Source organism: Macrobrachium rosenbergii, chromosome 49 (assembly GCF_040412425.1).
Source record: "Macrobrachium rosenbergii isolate ZJJX-2024 chromosome 49, ASM4041242v1, whole genome shotgun sequence".
NCBI classification, from domain to species: Eukaryota; Metazoa; Arthropoda; class Malacostraca; order Decapoda; family Palaemonidae; genus Macrobrachium; species Macrobrachium rosenbergii.
This window is the reverse complement of record NC_089789.1, coordinates 27426106-27451095: the sequence shown is the minus strand read 5'-3', so window position 1 is coordinate 27451095 and position 24990 is coordinate 27426106. Positions and strand designations below refer to the sequence as shown.

The 24990-nt window shown below is 37.1% G+C and overlaps 1 protein-coding gene across 9 annotated transcripts in view; it reads left to right on the top strand.

Moving 5' to 3' along the window:
* Positions 1-836: 836 nt before the first annotated feature.
* Positions 837-24990, top strand: part of LOC136832206 (AT-rich interactive domain-containing protein 3C-like) — a 383925-nt gene continuing 359771 nt past the window's right edge. For 3 of the 9 annotated variants that reach the window (XM_067093037.1, XM_067093034.1, XM_067093032.1), the window contains exon 1: positions 837-1040. In XM_067093037.1, coding sequence (XP_066949138.1) covers positions 1005-1040 — 36 coding nt within the window. In that variant the 5' untranslated portion in view covers positions 837-1004. Of the gene's footprint in view, positions 1041-1355; positions 1375-24990 lie in introns of those variants that run through there. The other 6 variants (XM_067093040.1, XM_067093033.1, XM_067093031.1 and 3 more) reach the window with 4 other exon arrangements.

The window sequence follows — 24990 nt, the reverse complement described above, 5'->3', positions numbered from 1 at the left end:
AAATTTAAATACGTAAAAAAAAAAAGTTAGGTTTATAGTTAGTTCATAGGTTACACCTGGTGTCAGCAGGTATTCTCAACTCGAATAAAAAAAAAAGTAAGCTGCTTACTTCAAACTACTTAATGTTAATAAAATTATAATTGGAATTGTTATCCTGCTCTAAACTGCTGTCAACAGGAAGAGGGCAGCTATTGTATTTTGACAATGATTCTGCTGAAGCAGACGATCACAGCAATGCTGTGATACTGACCGGAAATAAATGGCAAGAGAACATCGTGGATTCTGAACTTGAATAAGAAGTGTGGTAGACTTCGGGGCTGATCATTGCACATTCGCCTTGGAATGGCTTTGCAACCTGTCTGCGGGTTAGGACACCATTATAGCCAATCAATTTGATATCAAACTCCGCCCTAAAGCGCGAAAACTAGCCATTACTTCCCATCTACAGCGCCCGCGCTTCGCAACTGGTGACGGACGGGGGCGACGCGACCCTATCAAAATGCTATCATTGGTTGATCATGCGGCATCAAACTCCGCCCACTGTGATAACCACGCCCTCATCCCCACACCCACCCTGTCTCGCCCACCCATTGGTTGCCAGCCCTATTATCACCCCATACTGAACAGTTTAATGTTGAATTAATCAAAGGAAATAAACCTCATGGCTGAGAAATGGAAGATTTGGACGTAATTAACGTCAATCTATGAACTGCTGGAAGTGGCAGTCAGGCAGAACCTGGCCAATACCGTCGTTCGATGGTGAAATGTGATGGGCGGTAATCACGCTTGATATCGACGTTATACCATTTGGCGGCATCTGGCAACGTTCACAGGTCTCGCTTCCCTCGCACGTTTTCAGTCAGTTGTGAATCCGTTGTCGGTGGAAGAAGGGTGTTTGATTGTCGATTCTGCGTACCCTGTCGATCGATAAAATTGTTGGTGGTGGTGATCAGAAAACCGTCAAAATTCGGGTCAAAAACCGAGATCCCATCCCTGTTTACCAGATGGAACATCCAGAATTAGAAGAGGACGGCCGTATGGTGAGTGCCTTAGGAGACGAGTGTCTAATTTGCGATGGGAAAAATATCGCTGTCGGAGAATGAGCGGCTAAGAAACACAAGGGAACCCAACGGCATTGTTTTGGTTGCGAAATTGTCTACATTCCTGTAGGAGGCCCACGTGGGTGTGATGATGCGAGGTGGGGGTTTCGTAGGCTTTGTGTATTTGCAGCTTTTCGAAGTGTTCCGTTTGCAGACTGTGGGCTTTCGTGTTTTGGCCGTCGAACGTGCAGAGTTGCTTTTGGAAAACTAAGCATTGGTGCTTTGGCCATGCGAAGGATATAAGCCGAATATTCGTTGGTCTTCGCATGGCCAAGTAGGTGATGTGCAAAGTCAAACGTAGTAGCAGGTTAAGATATCTGACAGATAATGGAAACAATGTGTTTTGTCACGGGCATTTGAAATCTCGTGCAAGGACCACGTCCTTATATATAGGCCTGATGAGAAACAGAGTAGGGCCCCTGTCAGGTGTTCGTAGTGAGTTCTCAGTGATTGAAAAGCCTTCCATTTGTTTGCCTCTTGTGTAGTTTGTGTTCAACACGAGGAAATGGTCGAACATTATCGGATAATGTAATCCGACTGTATATAGATCTCTAATTATCGTTGCATAATTCAGAATGGCTTGTATATAGACATACAAGATAATAGCTTAAAAGGCTGAAAATTATAAAAATAGGGCCAGTTGCTCTATTAATGCGACAACAAAATTGATATCTTTTTTATGTTAGAAGGGTTGACGTTTATGATTGCGGTTACAGGTTTTGTTTTATGAGTTATTTTAAAATTTGTTTGTAACTGAGAAGGGAGAGGACGAACAGTTAATGATGTATAGTGTGTAAATTTACATAAGTGTTGTGTACACTCAACTTGCAACAGGCCTATACTAAGGTGCATTTACTATATTTGACAGTTGGAAAGTGTATTTACAGTTCATGATTACACAACTTGAAGCACGTTTTTTCGTCCTCTTTATTCTTCTAACCGTGTTTCTGAAATCTCTGCAGACTGGCTTGTTTTGCCTATGTTTTATATAAGATCAATTTCACGTGTTATGTTTTAAATAACACGTGAAATTGATCTTAACGTTCAAGCAGACGTTGTAGACCGCAGCATTGCATTTACATTTTTAGGCTCTTTCAGTGCCCCTTCAGAATGCCAATGTGATGATTTCGGTTAAGCTTCATTGGCAGAGAATAATTTGTTACTGAAGCATATAACGTCCTCCTCGTTCCTGGATGCCTCGGTTTGATTCTTTTAACTAATGGACAAACAATTGTTCCCATAAATTTCTTTAATTTCTCCTCTGGAGGGAATCGGACCAAAGCAGTAAAAACTGTGGAGAAATGCTGTCAATGTCTTTATGGTACGGGAGAACCAGAGAGTATGACATAAATACGCCGTTTTATGGGTGTCAGACTCCCTTCGCATAGGTCCTGATAAGGTGATAGATGTGTAGGCCCATTTCAACCCCCCCCCTCTCCCGCCTCCTCTCCCCTCCCCTCCTTCCCTCCTGTCCATTAACCTCCCACCCAGTAGACCACCAGATACCGGCTCATTCCCCTTATCCTTATTTTTATCTGATAAAACGACTGCCTCCTCCTCCCTCTTCCACCACCTCCTCCTCCTCTTCCACCTCCTCCTTCTGCTACTACTATTACAATATTGGTCCAAGTAGAATGGAGAAAATGTTGTGGGCTCAGAGGATCCTTCGTTTCTCTGCTCCGCGGAGGTTTTTGGCCGGCCTGCTTATACCCAACCTCTGTGAACTGTTGCTTATTATGTTTATTTATATTTCTGTGCAGTCCTTATGGCACCAACGTCTTATTTCCTTGTGGAATGGGTGATACTGAATTTGCTGGACGTGAAGTTAATTGTGGTTGTCACCCGTCATTAGCTTTTAAAATTGAAAGATTCCGGCTGAGAGATCGGAGCTTTTATTTTACCAAATGGGAGATATTCAGGCTTTGAAATCAGTTTCTATATACTGTTTTAAGATTTGCATTTTCCTGGTGAATTTAGTGGAATTACTTCCGATACAGGGATCATAATCTTTATTTTGGTTTCTCTGCTGCCAGGATGCACAGAGTAACTGTCATTAAATACCTTTTGAAGAATTGTGGAAACGTTATAAGAATTAGGAAATGTTCGTGTCCAAGATCATGGGACCGAAGAGTTGAAAACCTGTTATCATAAATAATTTCCCGGGTAAACATAAAGTAAGATTTTTATACAGATCTGAAAACTCGGGGATAAATTGGAACCTAGTTATAAATAGGACGGGGAAGGGTGTTGGGGGGGGTCGTGGAGGGGGCGTACATCATCCATGGTGTCCCAAACGTGCCATTTTACAGCCCATCCAACAATTAGAAGGTTTGGTTGGTTTATTTTATATACCCTTGACGGCCATATAGCAAGAGTTCAGGTCTCTTTCTTCTCTCTCTTCTCTCTCTCTTCTCTCTCACAGAAAATTTTAGGTAGTGGTAATACATGACAGGCGTTTGGATTATTATACTTACAATAATTATGGCTAGGGACGTTTTCTATGAGACTACGATTGCGACCTTTTCGAGTTGAATTTGGTTTTATGTTTTTATTAGTTGGAATATATATATATATATATATATATATATATATATATATATATATATATATATATATATATATATATATATAGACCACATCGGTATTTTTCCTTATTGACATAAATGCATTTATACAATATTAAACAACTAATCGTTTAATATTGGATACATACCGTAGGACGTACACGGCGGTAAATATCGCTATCAAGGATCTGAAGAAATTTATTTTCATAAATATGTAAGTCCTAATCATAAGATGTATATATATATATATATATATATATATATATATATATACATATATATATATATCATAAATATATATATAAATATAAATATTGTATATATAATATATATATATGATATTTTTATATTATATATATATATATATATATATATATATATATATATATAATATAATCTTCCAAGATATAAAAGATTCAGGTTTCATTCATGTGACAGTTTTTATAACTTTTTTTTTCATAAGCTGAACCCAGGTCTCGTGAGAATGATTTGACAAAATAGTAATATCCTTGTGGAGAACAATTTTTTAAAATTAAATAATGATTTGCTATTGTGATTTCTTAAATGATTTAATGTCCTCGAAGATTTGCTTTTGACAGTATTCCTCCGTGGACTGTTTCTTAGCCAGTTGATTGTATTCTATTAAGACTGTGAAACTAAAAACATTATTTCTGTCTTAATTCGAAGTTGTTTAAAGCCTACATTTTGTGCCGAAAGCGATTGCTTTTAAACTGCATTTCGCTTTTAAACTGCATTTCAATATGGTAAAGAGTGCCCTCTTTCAAAGGCTCCCATTGTATATTTTTATCCTGATTTTTGGGGCTTGCCCTTTGCTGGTTCAATAATGTCCTTAGGGCGTCCAAAGGTACGTAGTTGTGACTGAAAATGTTTCCTGTCTTTCATGTAGTGTTGACTTCATAATGTCTGCGTCCGCGAAATGCCTTGGGCAGTCTTGCCCAAATTGACATTTATGGCTCCCATGTTCCTCCATAATAAGCGTTAGAGGCATTTGTTTCCTGTTGCGAATTAATTCATTATTATTATTATTGTTATTATTATTATTTCAAGCTTTAGTATAATTTTTCGTTCTTGTAATGGGAGCAAATAAATTTTCCAAGAAATTTTATTTTTCAAAAATGGTAACAAGGTGTAAATATGGACGGTGCATAGCAGACGTGAAAAGTTGATATTTTGCAAGAAGAACTCTTGAAAAATAACTTCCCATAAATATTTAAAAAAATAACCGTACATATTAAAAAAAAACTGCCTTATTGCATATTAGTTATGAAAAAACTATCAAATAGGCACCCTTCGTATTTTATCAGTGCAGACATCATCACACTAAAGCAGGCCTATAGTTACCGGTGACGCTGGCAAGAGGGAAATTAAATCATTCTTTCCTCTTGCTTATGTTTCAACGACCGTTACTCGTGTAAAGTTCGGTCGATACAAAAGCCTTTGTATTTCCACTTGTAAGATTCATCGCAGTCATAATTAGATCGGTTAACGCCTTCGCACAGGTAAAAATTACAATTTATATCCATTTCTTTCACGAGCAATGTAATCTTGTTAACGTCCAGAGCGTCAGAGGATGCGAACGTGTTTTTATCTGAAATGAATTAGACTTTGATTTGTAATATTTTGACTTGAAAGAATCACGAGTGAAATCACCGGTAGAATCAAGCTCAGTAAATTTTGACATCTTATAACTAATCAAAGCTCGTTTGCCTTCGACCATGGCAATAAGTGCACAGTATATAAAGAATATGTGTCAAAGGTGAAAAATAGTACGGATCATGGCTTTGACTAATAATCTTCTATGCAATTTAATACAAGAAGAAAGCTGATTTAAAAAAGAACTAAAGACTCTCCGTTCAGGAGCTGCGTGACACTGGATGAGAAAACACTGAAAGACGATTATAAAATATAAGAAGCACCTCATTTTGAAAAACGTTCAAGGCCTGAAAGACAGGAATTAAACCTGCGGGAGGTCTGCATAAACCAAACAAAGTGAAACAAGTGTCAGATTTCTCATTGTAGGATCGACGCGCAAAGTGACGTAACGAAAGGATGTGGCAGTCGTTTTAGATAACCGAAACTGTCTCCAGTATGTAGGGTTTCCAGAAAATGAAGATTTTCATGGATTTAGCGTGCGTAGCGAGTGATTTTACAATAATATGGAAGTCCAGCTTACAGCAACGAGTGAAGGCCCTCCGTTTGTTGTTATTTAGCTGTTTATATTTCATTTGTGTTTTATATGCGGTTCCTGGTTAGTGGAGTTAGAGAACTATTGCACTGCTCATTAGCCAAGAAGTGTGCGCTGCATTTGTGTTGTCATGGAACACTGAATCTTCTGTTGATTTTTTCAGTCTTATATTTCGTAGTATTTGACAGGTAATATCCTGGTAGAGCCCTTCTGCATACTGTATAAGAACAGTCTGTAAAACTCTGAAGTGCTTAAGGTTTCCATTTAAAGTGGTATTCAGCGCTGGAGGCCCATACACAAATGCATTATTCCCGATACAAACGATTCCAGGTATCATATGAGGTGATAACGACCATCGTCTTTGACTGGTTTATTGTAAAACATGTCATATTCTATACTGGTCAAAATCAGTTTATAACATTTTAGGAAGTGAAGAGGTGTCCCAGTTCCGAAAGAAATGATTCGTCTCTGGAGGCACTGGTGGTCTGTGCTTCATGCTCATGTTTTGTGTTTCGTACCAAGTGTCGGTTTCTATGCGTGTGTGACCGTTCGAAGCTCTGTCGATGCCAGTACTGAGTGACGTAGAGCAAAGCCCTTCCAGTTCAGCGGTGTGTTGTTCCGTGTGGTTGTTAATTTAAGGTTGCACTGATAACGAATGCTGTTTGTGGTCAGATTTCTATCCACGTGTTGCTTCTTCTGATCGGTGACAGTATTCCTCCGAAATCGGTGGGTTTCTGTCACGAATCAAGTCTGTTTAGCAGTTGATTTTTCAGTTTTCCGCTCTTTTGTAACTCTTGTGTCTTTTTCTAGTGTAGTAAATTCAGTGCATTTTCCAGTGTAGTATATTCCACGACGACAGTAGGAATGACCAGCAATTTCGAGATAGTTTTCGTTTGGCCTTTCGGTAGGTCGCCGCTCCGCCACCTCTCTCTCCTCACCCCTTGCGCGGGTCATGTTTGAGAGAGCTCGTGGAGCGAGAAATGCCAGGAATTTGGACCGAATAGCGACGCTGATGACTGTTCTTATCGACGGCTCGTCATTTTCTTATATAGATACAATTCCCTCGTATTGGGTCGTAGTTTTTCGTACGAGTAGCCCGGTGGTGGTATTGAGAGCGAGTAGCAGGGAACGATCGAAAACTTGGAGCCTCGTATTACAGGTAGCGTTTATGTTTGTAGGGCCTTTAACCGGTTAGGCATAAACTGACACCCCCCGATTACGCATTAGTAGAAGAGTGACTACCTCCTGTTACTTTCAAAGAGGTAAGAGATCATCTGTACTGCACATTTTAACTCTGTGGTTTTAATGTTGAATATTGCTCCTTGATTTTCCATATTTTCTCTTTTGTATTCAAGATTTTCCAGTGTGATTTTAATGTTGAATATTGCTCTTTAAATTACCATATTATCTACCATATTTTCTTTTTCGTATTCAAGATTTTCCATTGAATTGGAACATAGATACTTTGGAAGTCTTTATTTTGACTTCATAATCTATTGGAGGGTATATCGTGTAGGTTTGGGTAATATATGCCTTGTGTGGTTTTTAAGTTTTCTATTTCGTCGGTAGGAACTTTTAATCAATTGGTAGTGAACTGGTGCTGTGATTCAGGAGATTTTCTTTGACAACTTCCCACTTTCAGACCTGTAGTTTTATTTCCAATTTTGGATATAATTTGATGTTACCTTGTTTGTTGTTACCTATGATAAGACGAAAATAAGGAAAAGCATTAAGAAACTACAAAGAATTGTCTTTAAGGCCATGTTTGCATAATAGTTAATCCATTGTTGTTGTTATCATATAAATAAATATATATATTGTTAAATTATGTATGTGTATATATATGTATACATTATCTGTATAATGTATACAAATATATACACATACATATATAGACTTATATATATATAATATATATATATATATATATATATATATATATATATAATATATATATATATATAAATACATAATAATTATTTTTCTTACAATGAATTTTTTCTTTTGATTAGATTTAAGTTAGGTGTTACTTTTATATATATATATTATTATATATATATATATATATATATATATATATATATGTTATATGATTATATATATATGTTATGTCATTTTAGTTTATTTTTCAGTTGTTCGTGAATTGCAAGAGAAAATTGTCTGTATATATTGTGTGTTTAGGTCAGAATTTTTCCACACAACGGACAGTAGCGGGTGAATGATACTGCTGGATGAATTAGATATGAACCAGCCAAATATGTTTAGTAGATCTGGTGGTTTTCAATTCTAGAATTTATATATAGTTTAATATAGCTATATCAAGAACACAAAATATACTATATATATATATATATATATATGTATATGTATATATATATATATATATATATATATAGGTTATATATATATATATATATATATATATATATATATATATGTATATATATATTATATATCTTCATATTATATATGTATGTATAAATTGTAATTATAGAAATGATTAATCCAACACAGAAGTAAGGTGTGAAAAGAAACAAAGTTTATTGACATGCTTCTGTACTTCATATAGTGTTTATTCTCTCGATTTGTATACATTTATGTGAAACGCAGTATTTTCACGCGCACTCAGTGCTTCCACGAGGCATCGCATCATCATATAATAATATCATTAAATGTTTACCAACAATCGATATCGATCGTGTTAGGATCCGGGTATTGTTTGTAAGTTTTCTTAGGAAGTAAAATAAACAAAAATTAAAGTAAAAGTGTTACTTTAATCCTGTTACTTTGAAGATCTAACGGATGAAAAAGGAAGATTTTAAATGCAGTGTTTTCCAGCATGCGCAATGCTTCCCCGCTCGTAATTCCTATCCATGCAGTTAATTCTTTGTGTTTGAAAGCAATTGTGGACAGAGGTGTGTAGGCTATAGTGCAAATCGAAGGTGTAGAAATACACAACAATATGCGCAGTACGTGGCCGACTGTGCTACCTCACCAAATCATGAACCTCACGCCGTTGGTATAGATCTCGGTTCCGGAAACTTGATTTGTAGAAGCTTTTGTGGGAAAAAAAATAACGTTAATTATCATCTTGCCTTTTATGTAGCCGACAGCATTACAATTACCGTTTGATAACCGGACAAGCGGGAAAATTGCCTTGTCAGTTCTTTTTTTCTATTTCCTTTGGAAAGTGAGGATGTTTGCTTTCGTTTGTTAGATCACATTATTTCAGCTATCGTGATTTTTTTTTTATTGTATATAACTCTACAGGTGGTTTTATATGCTGACAGTTACGGCATCAGTGACCGCGAAGCCGTTGTGATGACAGCTACCAAAATGTAATGTCAGTCAGTCGATATTTAAGGTGACTCGTTTTGTCTTACCTAGGACTTGATAGATTTGAGTTTTATCTTCATATTTCTTTCACGGAACTTGTTGTGTATCTTGAAAATTGTAAGATGACGCCAGATAATATTTTTTCAGAAAATGCTTATTGAAAATTTTAACGTTCAGTAATTAAGCTGTCATGAGGAGTGCCACAAGGAAATGTTCTGGGAAATATATTGTTTGGTACGGTATATATACATTTTTGAGTTATCACGGGTTATGATAAAAGATAATTTGTTATTTTGCTGTTAATATGATTTTGCTTTGTTGGTGGAGAATGGGGGAAATATCATGTCAGGAATAAAGACCATAATATAAAAGGAAAACACTTGGGGAACAAAGGGCTGAAATTTAGTAAGGACAAAAAGGAGTGGAAATTAATTGTAAGAGAGAAAGTTTTTATTAATATCATGGGGCTGGATGTGGCTAAAGTAGTCAAGTCAGTGAGGAACCCAGAAGTATATAGATAAATACTTAAATACAAAGGATCAGATACTGAATGCGGTAGAAATATGACAACACTTTCGTAGGAGTATCTTCATAATGAGATGTATAAACATGAATACAGTAAAAATTCCAAACTGATGATAAATTTCATATAGACAGGAACGCTATTAATAGAGCGTAGATGAATACTGTCCTCATGAAAGCTGTAGACATAAAATGTTGTTTACCCCACATTGCAATACATATGTGAAAAAATAATTCGGTAAGTTTCGCTAGGAAGCACAAAAAAAAAAAATTAAAGTAAAAATGAAACGTGTTATTTTAATCATGTGACTTTGAAGATCTGCTTGATGAAAAAGAACGAATATAAAATCTTAACAAGTAGAAAAAAAGGGAGAGAGATTGGAGGGGGTCCGGTCTTAGGCCAAATGATGAAGGGAAGGTTCTTGCTATGAAACTGAAGACGGAGATGAAGATGAAATTGAGTTAGTTTTTTCTCTCTTTGTTAATCTGTGACGCTAGTGACGCATATCACCTCAGAAACGCATTTTAATGAGGGTACTGGATGCCCAACATATGATTTTATTCATCATCACCAACATGGAATTTGTTCATTTTGGTTCTTGCTATTATTTGTGTATTTATATAAGTTGGTTATATATATATATATATATATATATATATATATATATATATATATATATATATATATATATATATATATATATATATATATTGAGGTAGTGTGACTAGACCCCCTTCCTGCTGGAGTAGCCAAGGATTTTAGGTTTTATTAATTAATATCTACCTTCTGTTGTTTTCCATGAATTCACTTATACCAGTATAAGTGTATCACAGAAAATGAGCTTTTAACGTCAGCTATAGTTACACTGTGATGAAAAATGTCGATTCCTTATTTTAACGTCAGCTACAGTTACATTGTGATGAATAATGTCGATTCCTACTTAACGTCAGCTATAGTTAAACAGATGAATAATGTCGATTCCTAAACAAGAGTTCATTTCGGTAAATGGAATACACTTAACTGTATTTTTTATGAGCAGCATAAAAATGTTAACTGCTCCTGTATAACAATATAATACTATTTATTAAGCTTTAAACAAAAGTTTTCCAAAGGCGATTTTGTAACTAGACGTTGATTTAATCAGTGAATTGAATCATTTTGATGCAAACGTTTTCTGATACCTGCTGACGTTAATTTTGCCGAGTTTTCTCATTGGCACCACGGCATTGGCACCGTCGCCAGAATAGATACTTGCTATTTTTTGTTGAGTGGCTTTGAAAGCTTTCTGTCACTTCACAGTGTTACGCTTTTATGTAATAATCAATGAAAATTTTAATTACATATTGATTTTTTTTTTTTATTTTTTTTTTAATTTTTTTTATTTTTTTTTTGTGGAGTGGGGTATGCGTAGTTTTGTTTCGTTAGAAGATAATCTATTAATGAAGAGATTGCATGATGTTTACAGTTGAGTGGCACTGGAGTTCATTGTAGGCCACAGTTTTACATCATAATGCCGGTAGTTCGGTTAAAGCTTCTCCGGGTGGGCCTTGTTGATGGGTTCATTGACAGTGTTGGATGCCGAATTCCTCTACTCAAAATAAAGTGCAGGGCATGACATTAAATGTCTATGACCGCCAAGCAACAACAACTTCGAGAATTCTCATTTTTGTTACTTTGGAAGCCACGAATCGTGTTTATACCCATATTTAGCATTCTGTCTACTGAAGAATTTGTTGTCTGTTATATTTCGCTGACGCAGAAGAATAGTGGAGGCATATGTGAAGAATAACCGGAAAATAGCGAATGAATATAGCGAAACACACTAAGCTAACATTACATGAGAAGCAGCGACCTATCAGACCGAGGCTTCACGCCCATGCAGCTCCCTCTTAATTGCCCTCAACGCCCTCCAACCTCACAGGTGTGGGTTTTAGAGGAAAGAAGGTGATCCACATTCATTTCTCTCTTGGATCCAAGGCTCGCTCTGGTAAGAGTAGCCGAAATGTCGATGGAAGTCGAGAAATTCAATGTCACTGTTGCAATTAGCAACACCCACAGAAAGCTTACCTGTGACAGAAACTTACCTGGCTCGGAATTTTGCGACGCCGCTTTACGTGAATTAATTAGGCCATAGAATTACCTCACGAATTTCGCCCTTCTGGACCCACCCCCTCTTAACCTCGCCTATGACTGCCCTATACCTAACCACGGAGGGGGCCACTGTTATTAGTAGATTGTCACGCAAGCATCACGTGTAACACAGTGTTGCGTAAAAGGCAGAAATAAACCGACGAATAATTGAATTTGGTGTGATTATTGGGCGTCATTCGCTTTTTTCCCGTTCCGGAGAAAATGGATATATACAAAATATACATGGAACTTGGAAGGCACATGCGTTTTACATTTACGCACACTAGTTTTCACAATAATTATATATATATATATATATATATATATATATATATATATATATATATATATATATATATATATATATATATATATATATATATATATATATATGTATATATATATACATATATATATATATATATATATATATATATATATATATATATATATATATATATATATATATACTGTACGTATATATGTATGTGTGTATGTATATATATTTGTGTGTGTGTTTTGGATACTTAATAATATATAGCTCATTGAACGGGCAAAATAACCGAAGTAGGTACAACGCTACAAGGAGAGTAGGCTAATACGGATTAGATAATATTAATGGTGCTGGTGGGTTAATTAGGAGGACGACCGACAAATCTACCTCACTTCGTTTGATTTATTTATCGAGCGTCGCAATGGCTGTGGTCATCATTATTAAACCAGTGATTGGCATTGCATGGCCTCCCGAAATGCATAATAATAATTATATAATGACGGCTTTCGTAAGGGATGAAAAATTGAATATGATTTCCGTAGAATTTCTCGTCGAATCTGGCAGGTTTTTACTGCTAATAATTACCTGATACCATGGATAAACAAAAAATTACTTGTACTGTTTAATTCCTTTCAAGAATATTGAAGGAATGAAAAGATATTCCTGCTACAATATTCCGCTACGGAATTACTCCGTAAAGGGCATTCAAAATACAAGTAACTTAAATCGTGACAACGGTACACCTTACGCAAATATACGCGCGCGATTTTGTGATTCAAGCATCCTACCGTTTTATACCATTTCCTTGAAAGCATCGCGCAGAAGGGAAATGATCTGGAGCTCTGGAGGAATGCGTGTTTGCCCATGAGAGCGACGGTGGAGGAGATGGGGACCGAATCCATAAGGTTAAGAGGGACGTCGTTGGTGATGTCTGTCCGGTATCAGGTCATTGCCCCAGGCCATCACTCGTCCTCTTGCGCCTCGCGTCCGCGGATTTGATTTCCGTGTGTTTTCGATTTCGTCTGTTTTAGCTTTGCCTTTCATGAAGGTCGTCTAATCCTTTCAAGTCATCGAAGAGAAGTGTTTATCAAAGTTCCACTCCAGGCAGGTGAACGTTGTTTTGCGGTGAAATTCAGCAGTGCTTCCGTCAAAGCCCCGTGGACCGTTTCGAACAAGTTTGAGAGCACCGCAGGAAAGCGTATTTTGAAGATGATTGAGTCCCAGGGCCTATTGTGTGGAGGAGGTGGGGTTTTGGGGGGGTGTGGGTGGTGGGTAGGCAAATTTAAATTAAGAATTCGCCGTCTCGTCTTCACTGTTGTTTGTGTTGGCGGCAATTCTGTGCCATGTGGGATCGGTCGTGTGTGAGTCTGTGTCTGTGTATGTCTGTGTATGGGTGGATATAGAAGCCCTCTCAGTAATGTAAGATTTCTACCGGCAAATGTCACATTTGTACAGGCATGAGGTACTGATATTGAAGTACCCAAAGAAAATCGTTGTGTTGTTGAAGCACTTGCCTTGTATTTGTAACAAGCGGGTTCTTTCGTTCTGTCTGTGTTGTGATTGAGGTCAAGAGTAGTAGATGATGCTATGCTCTCTTACTGGTTTTACAGTGTGTGATTCAGATAATCGTGATGTGTGTATGTACATTATATAATATATATATATATATATATATATATATATATATATATATATATATATATATATATATATATTATATATATATATATATATATATATATATATATATATATATATATATATATATATATATATACACACATTATATATATATGTGTGTATATACATATATATCTTATAGAGAGAGATCAATGCATTCATGCTGTTTAATGTTAGGTAAGTATATTTTCAGGTCACATTGAATTGATTCACCGTATTATAAAGTCACGAGCTATTGATTCTATGTGTATTAGTTAATGCAAGATATTTCTTTTAACTAAAAGAGGCCCAGTCTTTTTTTTTTTAAACAAAGTCTAAAGGTAAAAGAATTGCTTGTAATCTTCTCTCACACCAGTCAGTCTCTATCGTAGATTCGCACCACGTGTGGTACGTCTTTCCGAAATATAATTGCGAAATATTAGAGAAGATCGTTAGCTTATTAAATTGATTTCAGTTCAACTCAGCCGTTGTATATGTAAGGCTTCCTATACTACTACTATTACAGAGATTATCATAGACGCCTATTATACCAGTTTTATATCTTAATTCGAAGCTGCTGCAACAATTTTAAAGTAAACTTTATTTTAGAGTACCATAGATGTTAGCATTATTAATGTTCAACTGGGTCTTCCTTTATCATTTTGTATTTTTGGAACCAGTGGCGAGGTCACTGAAGTCTCATCGCGTTCCGAAGTAACTGGGAAAATCCCTTGAGCAGTGGTTAACGTGGTTCCGAATTCAGTTTATTTTGATCTAAAGGACACAAGTTTAACCAAAATGCCATAATTCGTGAAGATGTTTCATGAGTATACTATGTCATGATCAATAATATTATTGTTAATTCTACAACTAATAATAAGTAACTAGCTAAAATTTGATTAATTAATAGTAGTAACGGTTGTACAAAATAAGACATTTCAGTTTGTATAATTATTATTGAAGAAAAATGAGACATTGTTTTATTGTGTTGTTTTTGTAAGATCTGTAGAAGAAGACGTGACGTGGCTCTTCCCCCAGAGGAAGAAGAAGAAGTTCGCTTGAAACACGATAGGGACGGATCGAAACCCGGCGGGATTAATCGGGACGTTGCCACACGTCCCGATTCGTATAAAAATCGATTGCCTTTTCCCCCCTTTTCAAAAGCCGTTAATAGAAGGAGCGCATGTTTGTTCATTTCATTATCTATCTGAGATCTTAGTTCGATCGCTTGAACGTTCTACCCTGGTTGTTTAATAACGAATTGTCACACTCTCTGTTGGCGATATGGCATCTTTCGCTCCTTGATGTTTTCGTACTTTGGTGTTTGTGATCTGCGGTCGGTGTTAATTACTCCGCCAGAAATTAAAAGTAGACAGAGAGGTGGAGGGAAGGAGGACATTTTTTTTTTTTATAAAATACGCCGCCATTTAGTCATTTTAATGATTCCCAGGGCAGTTATATTGCCAGGACTATTGACAGTTGTTTGTGCTTGATTTTCTTACGTTCCGCGTCGCCCACAGATCTGATTTGTTCGTTGTTAGGGAGTTTTTTTTTATTAAGTGGAATGTCCTCATTGCCCTAAATTGTCGCCTTTGTTCCGAATTGTCCTGCGTCCCCATCAGCAGCAAATGTAGGTCGCCAGTAACGTCTTGTCTCAAGAGGTGGATCGATATTTGTGTCCGAGTTATCCTGATTTGTTTCTACAACGAAGAATGTTGTTATTCTCTCATGGCATTATTTCGTCTGGCATTTTTCAAGATTCTGTTATCGCAGCGTTGCCCTGGAGAAATTTATTTACAGAGGCCTGTTGGAAAATGCTGATTTTTACAGGTAGACGGAAAATTTTATAAATGTAAACTCCGTGAAAGGGTGTTAATTGCCAGTTGATCCATTATTACACGGGGTTTGAATTTGCCTAAGACTGTTATGTAAAGTTCTTTTTATTAAGATATTTCATGAAGATACTCGGCGAAGCATTGTAAATTTATTTGTATTAATCATTACGGAAACTTTTTTTAACTTTGCAAAGGGAATTTATGGGAATAATTGCAAAGGCAGGCTACAAGAATGTAAGTGTAAATGACACGTTTGCTAACATAAAGGACAACAGAACGCCAAAAATGTTACTTGCTTATTCATGTTTTCAAGAGACGCTTTTTTTTTTTTTTTTTTTTTTTTTTTTTTTTGCCTAAATGCGGTTTCAAAGACAATGTTCGAAAATACATCTGCGATGAAGAAGGCGACTATTGAATCATGCAGACGACGCCTGTGCTAATATAAAGGACAAGAGGACCTCAGGTATAGTATTATGGTTTGCTTCGGCGGAGGAGGTCCGTTCACCCCCCTTGTTTACCAGATGGTCCTTGATAACGCCTTCTTCTTCTTCTTCTTCTCCTTCTTCATTTTTCTGTTTCTTTCCTTTATTCCCTCCCTCTCATGTTTGCTTCCCATCTTCACCTACCACTATATCACCTCGGGGGCGCTCGTTCATTCCATCATGATTTTACATTCACGCTGAGTCATTTTTTTTATAACATTTATGTAAGTCCCCTTTTCCTGGGTTTCATAATTTGGGAGTCACTTTTCTGCGTTAAATAGTTCCTTCAATCCATAGATAGCTCTCTCGGTCTGAGCTTATTTCCACTTTCATGGTATGAAGGTAGTCTTGTTTTCCAGTCATTTTACACCTCATGTATTCCATGGCATCGCTTTTCCAATTTTATATCTGAACTTACAAGGAAAAATCTACATGAAAAGATGTTTATTTTATGAAATTGAGAAATGTATAATGTATCCTCTATGAAACCGACGCAATGCACGAATGTTGTGGTTCAAGTAGGCCTAAATATTTTCTCACCTCGCCACGTGCATCTGTTCGGATCCGTTCGCTCCGTGAACTTTCATCGCCCAAGTTTCTGCTCTGGAATCTGTTATCTTCCTGTGAGTGAATAGCATTTAAACTATACGTTACCTACTAATGGGCATGGGTTTTATTCGTTTCCGACGCATTTACCCATTTTTCCATAGTTTGAAATCCTTTTTACACCCTCGTGGTGACCTTGTAGTGACGATAGGCTCGTGCTTCATGTTTGGAGCGGGCTCGACAACACTCTCAGTAAGAACAGTGGTGCAGTGCTGCCTCTCTCTCTCTCTCTCTCTCTCTCTCTCTCTCTCTCTCTCTCTCTCTCTCTCTCTCTCTCTCTCTCATATATATATATATATATATATATATATATTTATATATATATATATATATATATACACACACGGTATATATATGCATACAGGACGGTAAATGTGTGGTTAACGTCCTTGACTAACTAGCGAGAGGCCCATATAGTCTAGGTCTGGTTCCCGAGGCATTCGTTGCTCTCCTGAAGAAATAAGCATGAATTAGCACCTAGTGGTTAGTCGAATGTTTTGGGTTGCAGCAAGGTCAAAGAGGGATAGCAAGATCGTATTGAATTGAAAAGACTTGGTGAGATCCGAAATATGAACAGTCTTAGAGACGCCCCTCTTAATGGAAAAAGGTACTACTTGATAATAATTGTGACATCAGGAAACTAATGTTGTTTTTAAAGAAAATTAACTTATTTCAGAATTTAACTTTTTATCAGATTTAACAGATTTATTTAATTCGTATAAAAGACTGTATTTTATGTACTTTTTTTTATCTTAATTTACAGTTTTAATGAATTTTAGCCAAATTAATGTTTGATTTTAAGCGCTGGTTTACCGTAGTTGCCCCAGTGCTTGGCATATAGGCCTATGCCTGAAACCCGTAAGTCGATCAATCGATCAATCAATCTAAATGGACACGGAGTCATTTCATACCCTCTTCATGAGCAAAAGAAAGAAAGAAAAAAAGTTTATGTTAGCGACGTGGAAAGAGGAGCGCACATTGTTTGGCCCCGACTCGTGACTGTCAAATATGCCTCCCAGATCAAAAATGCCGACTTGTGTGGTTGGTGTGTGTTGATACAATTTCCTTGCACAGGTGCTGCTGGTGTTACTGCCCTGTAGTTACACCTGCCCTTTCGTAGTTCCCTAAGACAACAAATTGCGATTCGGGGTCTCTTTGGCGGCAAGATTGATGGGACTATCAGCGCGATTATGTAGCTTTATGTATGCATATCTAGCGAGTTCATTCCCCAAAATAAATGGATGTGAAAACGTTAGTACGACTGTCGCCGAGTAGCCGTTTTTGACGTATGAAATTTTGAACCTTTAAACATTGTTACCATTTTCCTGGGCGGATAAAAACATTGAAATGTACCTCAGTGAAACGTCATAGTATATTGCTGTATGATTTAGGGGATATAGGGACGGGGGTGGGTGGGGTATATGGGCGGGCAGAGGAGCTGATTGTTCCTCGTGTGAGTCTCATCCATATCGCTTTATCTAAACTCCTCCCGGGGTGGGTTTGGTAGGAGGAGGAGGAGGAGGTAGCATTGTGTCCAGGTAATAAAGACATTGTTGACAGCATTATTGTGGACTGTTGTCGTAAGACTGCTTGATCCTCGCCTTCATAATATAGGACCTAAAAGCTGGGTGGGCCTATTGGCCACGGCAGAACCAATTCCACTCCAGTTGAAGAGGAGCTTAATTTACGTTGTGTCATTTTATTTTCAAGGATTTTACCGCTATAGAACGTTGAAAAGACTAAGCGCAGCAGGTAAAGGCCAAAGAGGCTGCTACATAGATGCTAGGCTTCCTAAGGGCTGCTAGAAACGTAATTAACATGTACAGTAAAACTCTATAGATTAACCACATCGCTTCCAACACAGGCTTAAAATGTTTCATTTCTTCATAATTGGCATCAAGAGTCAAGTTGGTCCGCTGGTATGGGGGTTAGTGTCGAGGCTGGCCACTCAGATGTGGGTTTGCGTCTCCCCCCGTGCGATGAAAAATCACTGGGTCTGTATCATGATCAGTTACTGCAGCAGTGTAGGGTCTGCGGTGGGAGGTTGAAACCAACATTCTTGGGAAGCTTGAATTTGAAGTTGGTGGCCCCTTTGGTGTGTTTGTTCCACGTGAACAGGTGTCATCTACTGAAATAATAATAATAAAATAATAATAATAATAATAATAGATAAATAAATTTAAAATGGTGTACCAATGTGAGGGATATAGACCAACTTAGCAGCAGCTGGAGAGAGGATTAAAAAGGAGGAAACCAATGTTTAATTACTGTAATCGACACTTTAAGGAGCCCTTGGTAAAACAGACTCAGAAACGTATTGATGATTAATGAATGATTTAGAAAAGGCACATACCTTTGATGGGGGGAAAAATAAATGAAATGGTCTCAATCTCCACCTATCAACGCTGAATGACCTCACAGGTCCCAGCTCTTGGCCTTCAGCCTGAATTGCACATTCTATCTATCTATCAATCTCCACCTAGTTGTTGTAGGGGTTGTTACGAGTCTTTTATCAACTCCTCGAGTGGAAAGGGAATTTGATGGTTAGGAGATTAGGATGACAACTAGATATTCGGAAGAATGTTAATCGATGATTGTTGAAGCTTCCAAGGTCCTTTATAAGGTATATAGCTGTTCTTTGTTCACATTGTGGTTAACAGTTTCCCATCATTTGCTAATTAAGGAGGTTGGTAAGTGTATCTTAGGATCTATAGACGAGGCCGAGTGACTTCTAACAGTTATGGCTGTATTATTGACATCAGTTTGTTACTTGGACGTGAACAGCTTCTGAGTGACTTATGGCAACGCCTTAGTTGCCCATTTGATACAGGGCATTTACTGTCGTATGTCGAATTTAACAGCGTTATCACACGGTTCCTCAAACGAAGAATTATATGTCCCTCATCAGGATTTTTATAGCGTTTTATCCAATTACTCGATCGCATGAAGGTTGGTGCTCAAATTGGATATGTTTATGTTTTCGAGTGACTACGTGGCATAGACACCTCATTTGGTTATTAATAAATTATTCCGTCACGTATTTCTTATTTTTTATTTTGTAGAGGGGGGTCGTCGGCACTTTCATCCGTATCATGTTTATATAGCTTTACGTGAGCAATTCTCAGCGGCTGATACTGCATATGAATATACAGTATTCATATTTTGGTGTAGAGACGTGGGCATATTTTTTGAAATATAACGTTAAATAGGGAATCAAATTGGCGTGGAATTGTTTACAAACAGTTTCATTAAAGTGTACGAAATCACACGTTATCATTCCCCAGAAACTGTTGATTTTTCCAATTACGTTTCACCAGAAATTGTTGATAGTAAAGTTAGATTCTTTTGAATAAAAGAACTGTATCAAAGTGATGATGCTTCGGAAGACTTTTATTTAAAAAAAGTATGGCTGTTAATGAAGTGTTTTGTAATCGAGTGGTGGTTATCTATAGAATTTTGCATAACCTTATTTTTAAAAGAATATTTTCTAAAAAAAAAAAAAAGGTAGGTTTGTAACACTAAAAAGTTATATTTGGTCATAAAAACAGTAAGATAAAATTATTGGTAAAATATTGTAGGAATGTGATAGTTCTCTAATATTTTTCAGTGGGAAAATTATGCTTATTTATTTATGTAAGAAAAATTGCCGGAAAGTTTGTTCCTCATAAAAATGTTTTATAAGAGTGGTGGTTCAGTATAAATATTTTTAAGAGCAGTCACGGTTTCATAAACATTTGATTCCAAGTAAAGTAATGATTTTATAAACATTTGATAGAAGTATAATGATTTTATAAACATTTGATAGAAGTAAAGAGCCTTTATCAAACTTCTGTAGGATGGTGGCGGTTCTTTAGAAAACTCTCAGGGAAGAGTAATTGTTATTTATATAAGGTTTGTAGGGGAACGACGGTCCTTTGAGAGATCTCCTTTGTGAAACGCTTCAAATCAAAATGGGCCCCCTTAATGCATAGAGGCACATAGTTGGAAGGGCGATAGCCCCGAGTATTATGAAGGGCTTGATTTGATTTTTGCGATTGTGGCTTTATGGCCGGATTATGGCACTTCCATGATGGCATGGTAGTGGCAGTTTGATTATGGAAGGATAATACCAGTATGACGCTGGCCGACGCCCCAGATCAGCTTCTCTGGGAGGATGTTCCAATACCCGCCAATAATTGATAAGAATCGTACCTCCCACCGGCGGCGTGAGGAAGTGCCGTCCGGCCATTCCCACCCTTGCGACGGGGGGGAACAAGGCCCATTTTTCTCTAGGTCTCGGACTTCCATAACCCGTCAGGTGCGGCAACGGTAACGGTACCCGCGCGGGAACGAAAAGAATCCTTAGAACAATACTCCCTTGGGTTCCATTTGCCTTGTCGCTGTGCTCACCTCTTATGATAACGTTAAAGTTTGATTAATTAGCAGAAAAGAGTTGGCTGATGCCCGGGGCTGTTTTGGGCAGATATCAGGGACCTGTTAAGCAGGTAGTTATCGGGGATGAGGAGGAGTAGGCAGGCGATAATATTACCGTGAGAAGCAGTAAGCAGACCTACTGAATTGGAGGCAGGCCGTGTCTTGACACTTTATGGCCTCGATCTATATTGAAGCCAGAAATGATTTGATTTATGGATATTTGTCATATATGGCCTCCGATTCGGGTTTTATTATGCGCTACTGAATGAGGTCTTAGAGTGTTTCAGCGCTGATATAAATATTGATGGGGTGGTTGTAGCCTACCTGTGCCTCTGAGGGCGACCTTAGATCTTCTTCGCTCATTTGGAGCCAAGGAAACGATGTTATCGCAGCAAATGTCTGATGTTTCATTATTATTATTATTATTATTATTATTATTATTATTATTATTATTATTATTATTATTATTATTATTATTCCTTAGCGCTCTGGCAGTTTTATTAAAATGTGATGTGTTTGTATTATATTAATGAGAAAATATAAGAGCTGGAATTTTATTTGAAAATGTTCTACTCCTTAGTATAAGGAACTTGATTAGATATATACAAATGCCTCTATTTCAAGGAGCAGCTGGTTGAAGCTCAAGTCTCTCTCTCTCTCTCTCTCTCTCTCTCTCTCTCTCTCTCTCTCTCTCTCTCTCTCGCGAAGCACTTGTATTTATTTCTTATATGATCAGCTTAGTTAGGTTTGATCCTAATGGTTTTAACATATCGGCTTCTTCTTCCACAGTATTTAAACTTACGCTTTTTTATGCTTAGTTGTTTAAGGGAACACTCCTTTTACAATAGCGCACGCTTTTGAGCAAATGTTACCGCAGTCTTTATATAATGTCGAATAATTTTTATTTATTTTTTTGACAAACCATTTACGCAATATTCATTTATATACTGAATTTTACCACGTTGTAGTATATTTGTAATCTTGTTTTATCTAAATTTCTCAGTATAGATTATTGAGTCTTCATATGTGAGCATTTACGTAAAAACTTGAATCAGGTCGTTTTATCCTTCCGGTGCTTATTCATTTGGAAAGCTATTTTGTGGGATGGTGGTGATTGTTAGATAACTAAACTCGTAAGCACGGGCTCTTGCGTGGAAATCTGATTGGGAAGCCAGCGGTCTTCTCCACAAACTTACGGTTTCCCTTGTATCAATGCAAAAATGATCAATGAATGAAAATCCCAGTTACTTATTAGTTACTGAATGGTGTGATCCAGGAATGGGACTTTATTTGGGACTTTGTACATATGAGGGAGAACGCCTTTGATTGTTTCTCGGTCAATTTTTTTATTAGTAGATCAAGGATCTATATCATTTTCATATTTTTTTATTCTATCTAATTCATCAAGAAACCTTGCTGCTCGTGATGGCTACGGAGAAATGACTTTATTTGTTCAATTGGTCGTTTGTATTTATATATTTGCCTAGTTATTTCTTTTCTGTCTCAGGCTTCCACTCAGTAACATGTCCGCGTTTTTTCTTCCCCGATTTGCCGACATGTTTTCATTTCCTGATTATCGGCATTATTTTTCCGCTGATGATCCAAATTGATGGTTACTTTACGTTAACGCCGAAGGACAAAGATGAATTGCTCCTTTTTGCGGTTATTTTATAATCATTTTTTACCATATGTGGCCGGCGGGGAGGGGAGGGGGCCGACTTCCTAGTAGGGGGTAGAGACGGAGGGAGGGGTGGAGGCCGTGTGGCGACAGGGAAGTTAAATTGATTTTCAGGAGCCGTTCGAAACTGTGCAGTACTACTTCTTTCTTGTCCCACTTTAGAGGGATGGGCTCTGGGCTCTTTTTTTTTTTTTTTTTTTTCTCAGAAGGTGAAGTCTTCCCTATCATCAACCAACGCGCATGCTCATACGCTCATATATATTATAACAATATACATATAAATATATGTTTTGTGTGCGAGTGTGTGTGTGTAAAATTTCACTCAAATTCCGTCATGTCAGCATAACACAAATACAAAATTCCAGAAAGGAAAAAAGATTCCATTTTCAAGCAGTGTATGTGTGTATGTATGTATGTAGCATGTATGTAATGTAGGTATGAGTGTATGTATATATATATATATATATTATATATATATATATATATATATATATGTGTATATGTATATATATGTATATTTTGTATATTTGTATAATAAATATATATATATATATATACATATACATATATACAGTATATATACAGTATATATATAATATACATATATTCATATTTCTAAATAGGCACACTGATTAGTGATGCTTAATCTCTGCCAGAGGCATACACCTCGTGACGGACTACCTTGAATGTTTGTGGTTATTCAGCCCTGCCTCCTTCACTGAACATGTATCTCCCACACTCTCTCGTTTTCTTTGTGCGCGTGTGCGCGCTCGCGCGTTTTCTGTATACCGGTCCGCGTAAAAAACGGTCACCTTGAAACGACACCGAGATTACGTAATTTATTTAAGAGATTAGAGAAGGAGTGTCAAAAAAATTTAGCCCCCCTTTCGCCCTGTTCGTTTTATCTGCAGGCCGATGGGGTTGGCAATTCGGTATCTTTATCCATCCAAAGCATGAAGGAAATGGACGAAAAAGGGAGAAGGAGTGAAGTAGAATGATCATGAATGAAGTACAAATCGGAACTTATTAGAACTCCGGAAAAAATAAGATTTATTGATAACATTATTGACTGTGGCTATTTGACGATGCTTTTTCTATGGGACTGATGGTATTCCTGTCACTTGTTTCAAATTGCTGGTTTATTGTTCTCTCATTTAGACTAATTTTTTCAACAAGGGATTCCATCAGTGCCTTTTAGCACCTAAACTAAACTAGTGTGGAGCGACGGCATCTACATTCTGTAGAGGCGCCAAGTTGTCACACGTGTAGCACCGAGAATTTTTCAAAACCGTTACTGTAGGACTGGGAAGTATTTCTGCCAATGCCCATAAATTTGCGAATGTGTAATGGACGTATAAAACTGTACCCTATACCTGGCCCCCATATATTAATATTACCCCGGGCCAGAATTGGGATGGTACGTAATATAGTAGAAAAGAACTTTCTACACATGAAGAAAGTTCCTTTCTACACACGTAACCTCTCTTATAATTCTTTTTTTTTTTTTTGCTGTAAGGATAACCCAAGCACTATTCTAAAGACCCTAAAGCCATTGCCTTAGTTTTTCTAACTTGTATTAATGTTTTTGTTTTGATTCTTAAGTTTTTAAAAATAATAGCAGGCCTTTACTAATTTGCATAAACAAATGATACCCTATTTTCAAGCTTAAGTATTCAGTGCTTTCCTTGGAGATTTGCTGTATTTTTGTCTTGGTACTGAATGTCATTCTTCTTCTTCTTCTTCCTCTGTGAGAGAGAGAGAGAGAGAGAGAGAGAGAGAGAGAGAGAGAGCAAGCAGACCTATGTGTTAGAATAGCCTAAGGAGAATTCGTCTGTTTTTAGCAGACAGAATATTACCATAAGTTCAGCTCTGTGCTTGTGTATGTGTGTGAGAGTGACTACAGTAATACACGTCCCTGTATGAAAGCAGCCAATGAGATTTGAAGGTGTATTTCAGATATAAACTACGTGTTGTTATGGCTTCCTAATAACGTGATTTAGCGTAAATGTGAAAGCATATCCTGAAAAGACATTCATTTAATCCTAGCCTTAATGTGCACACAGTTGCATTGTTCCAGAGAAACCACAGGCGTGTAACAAACTACCACGCCGAAGTAGAGGGAGCCTCCGAGTTTCGTCTGAGTAGCCCCATAGGTTACCTGGAATTAAATTTACATGGATGGTC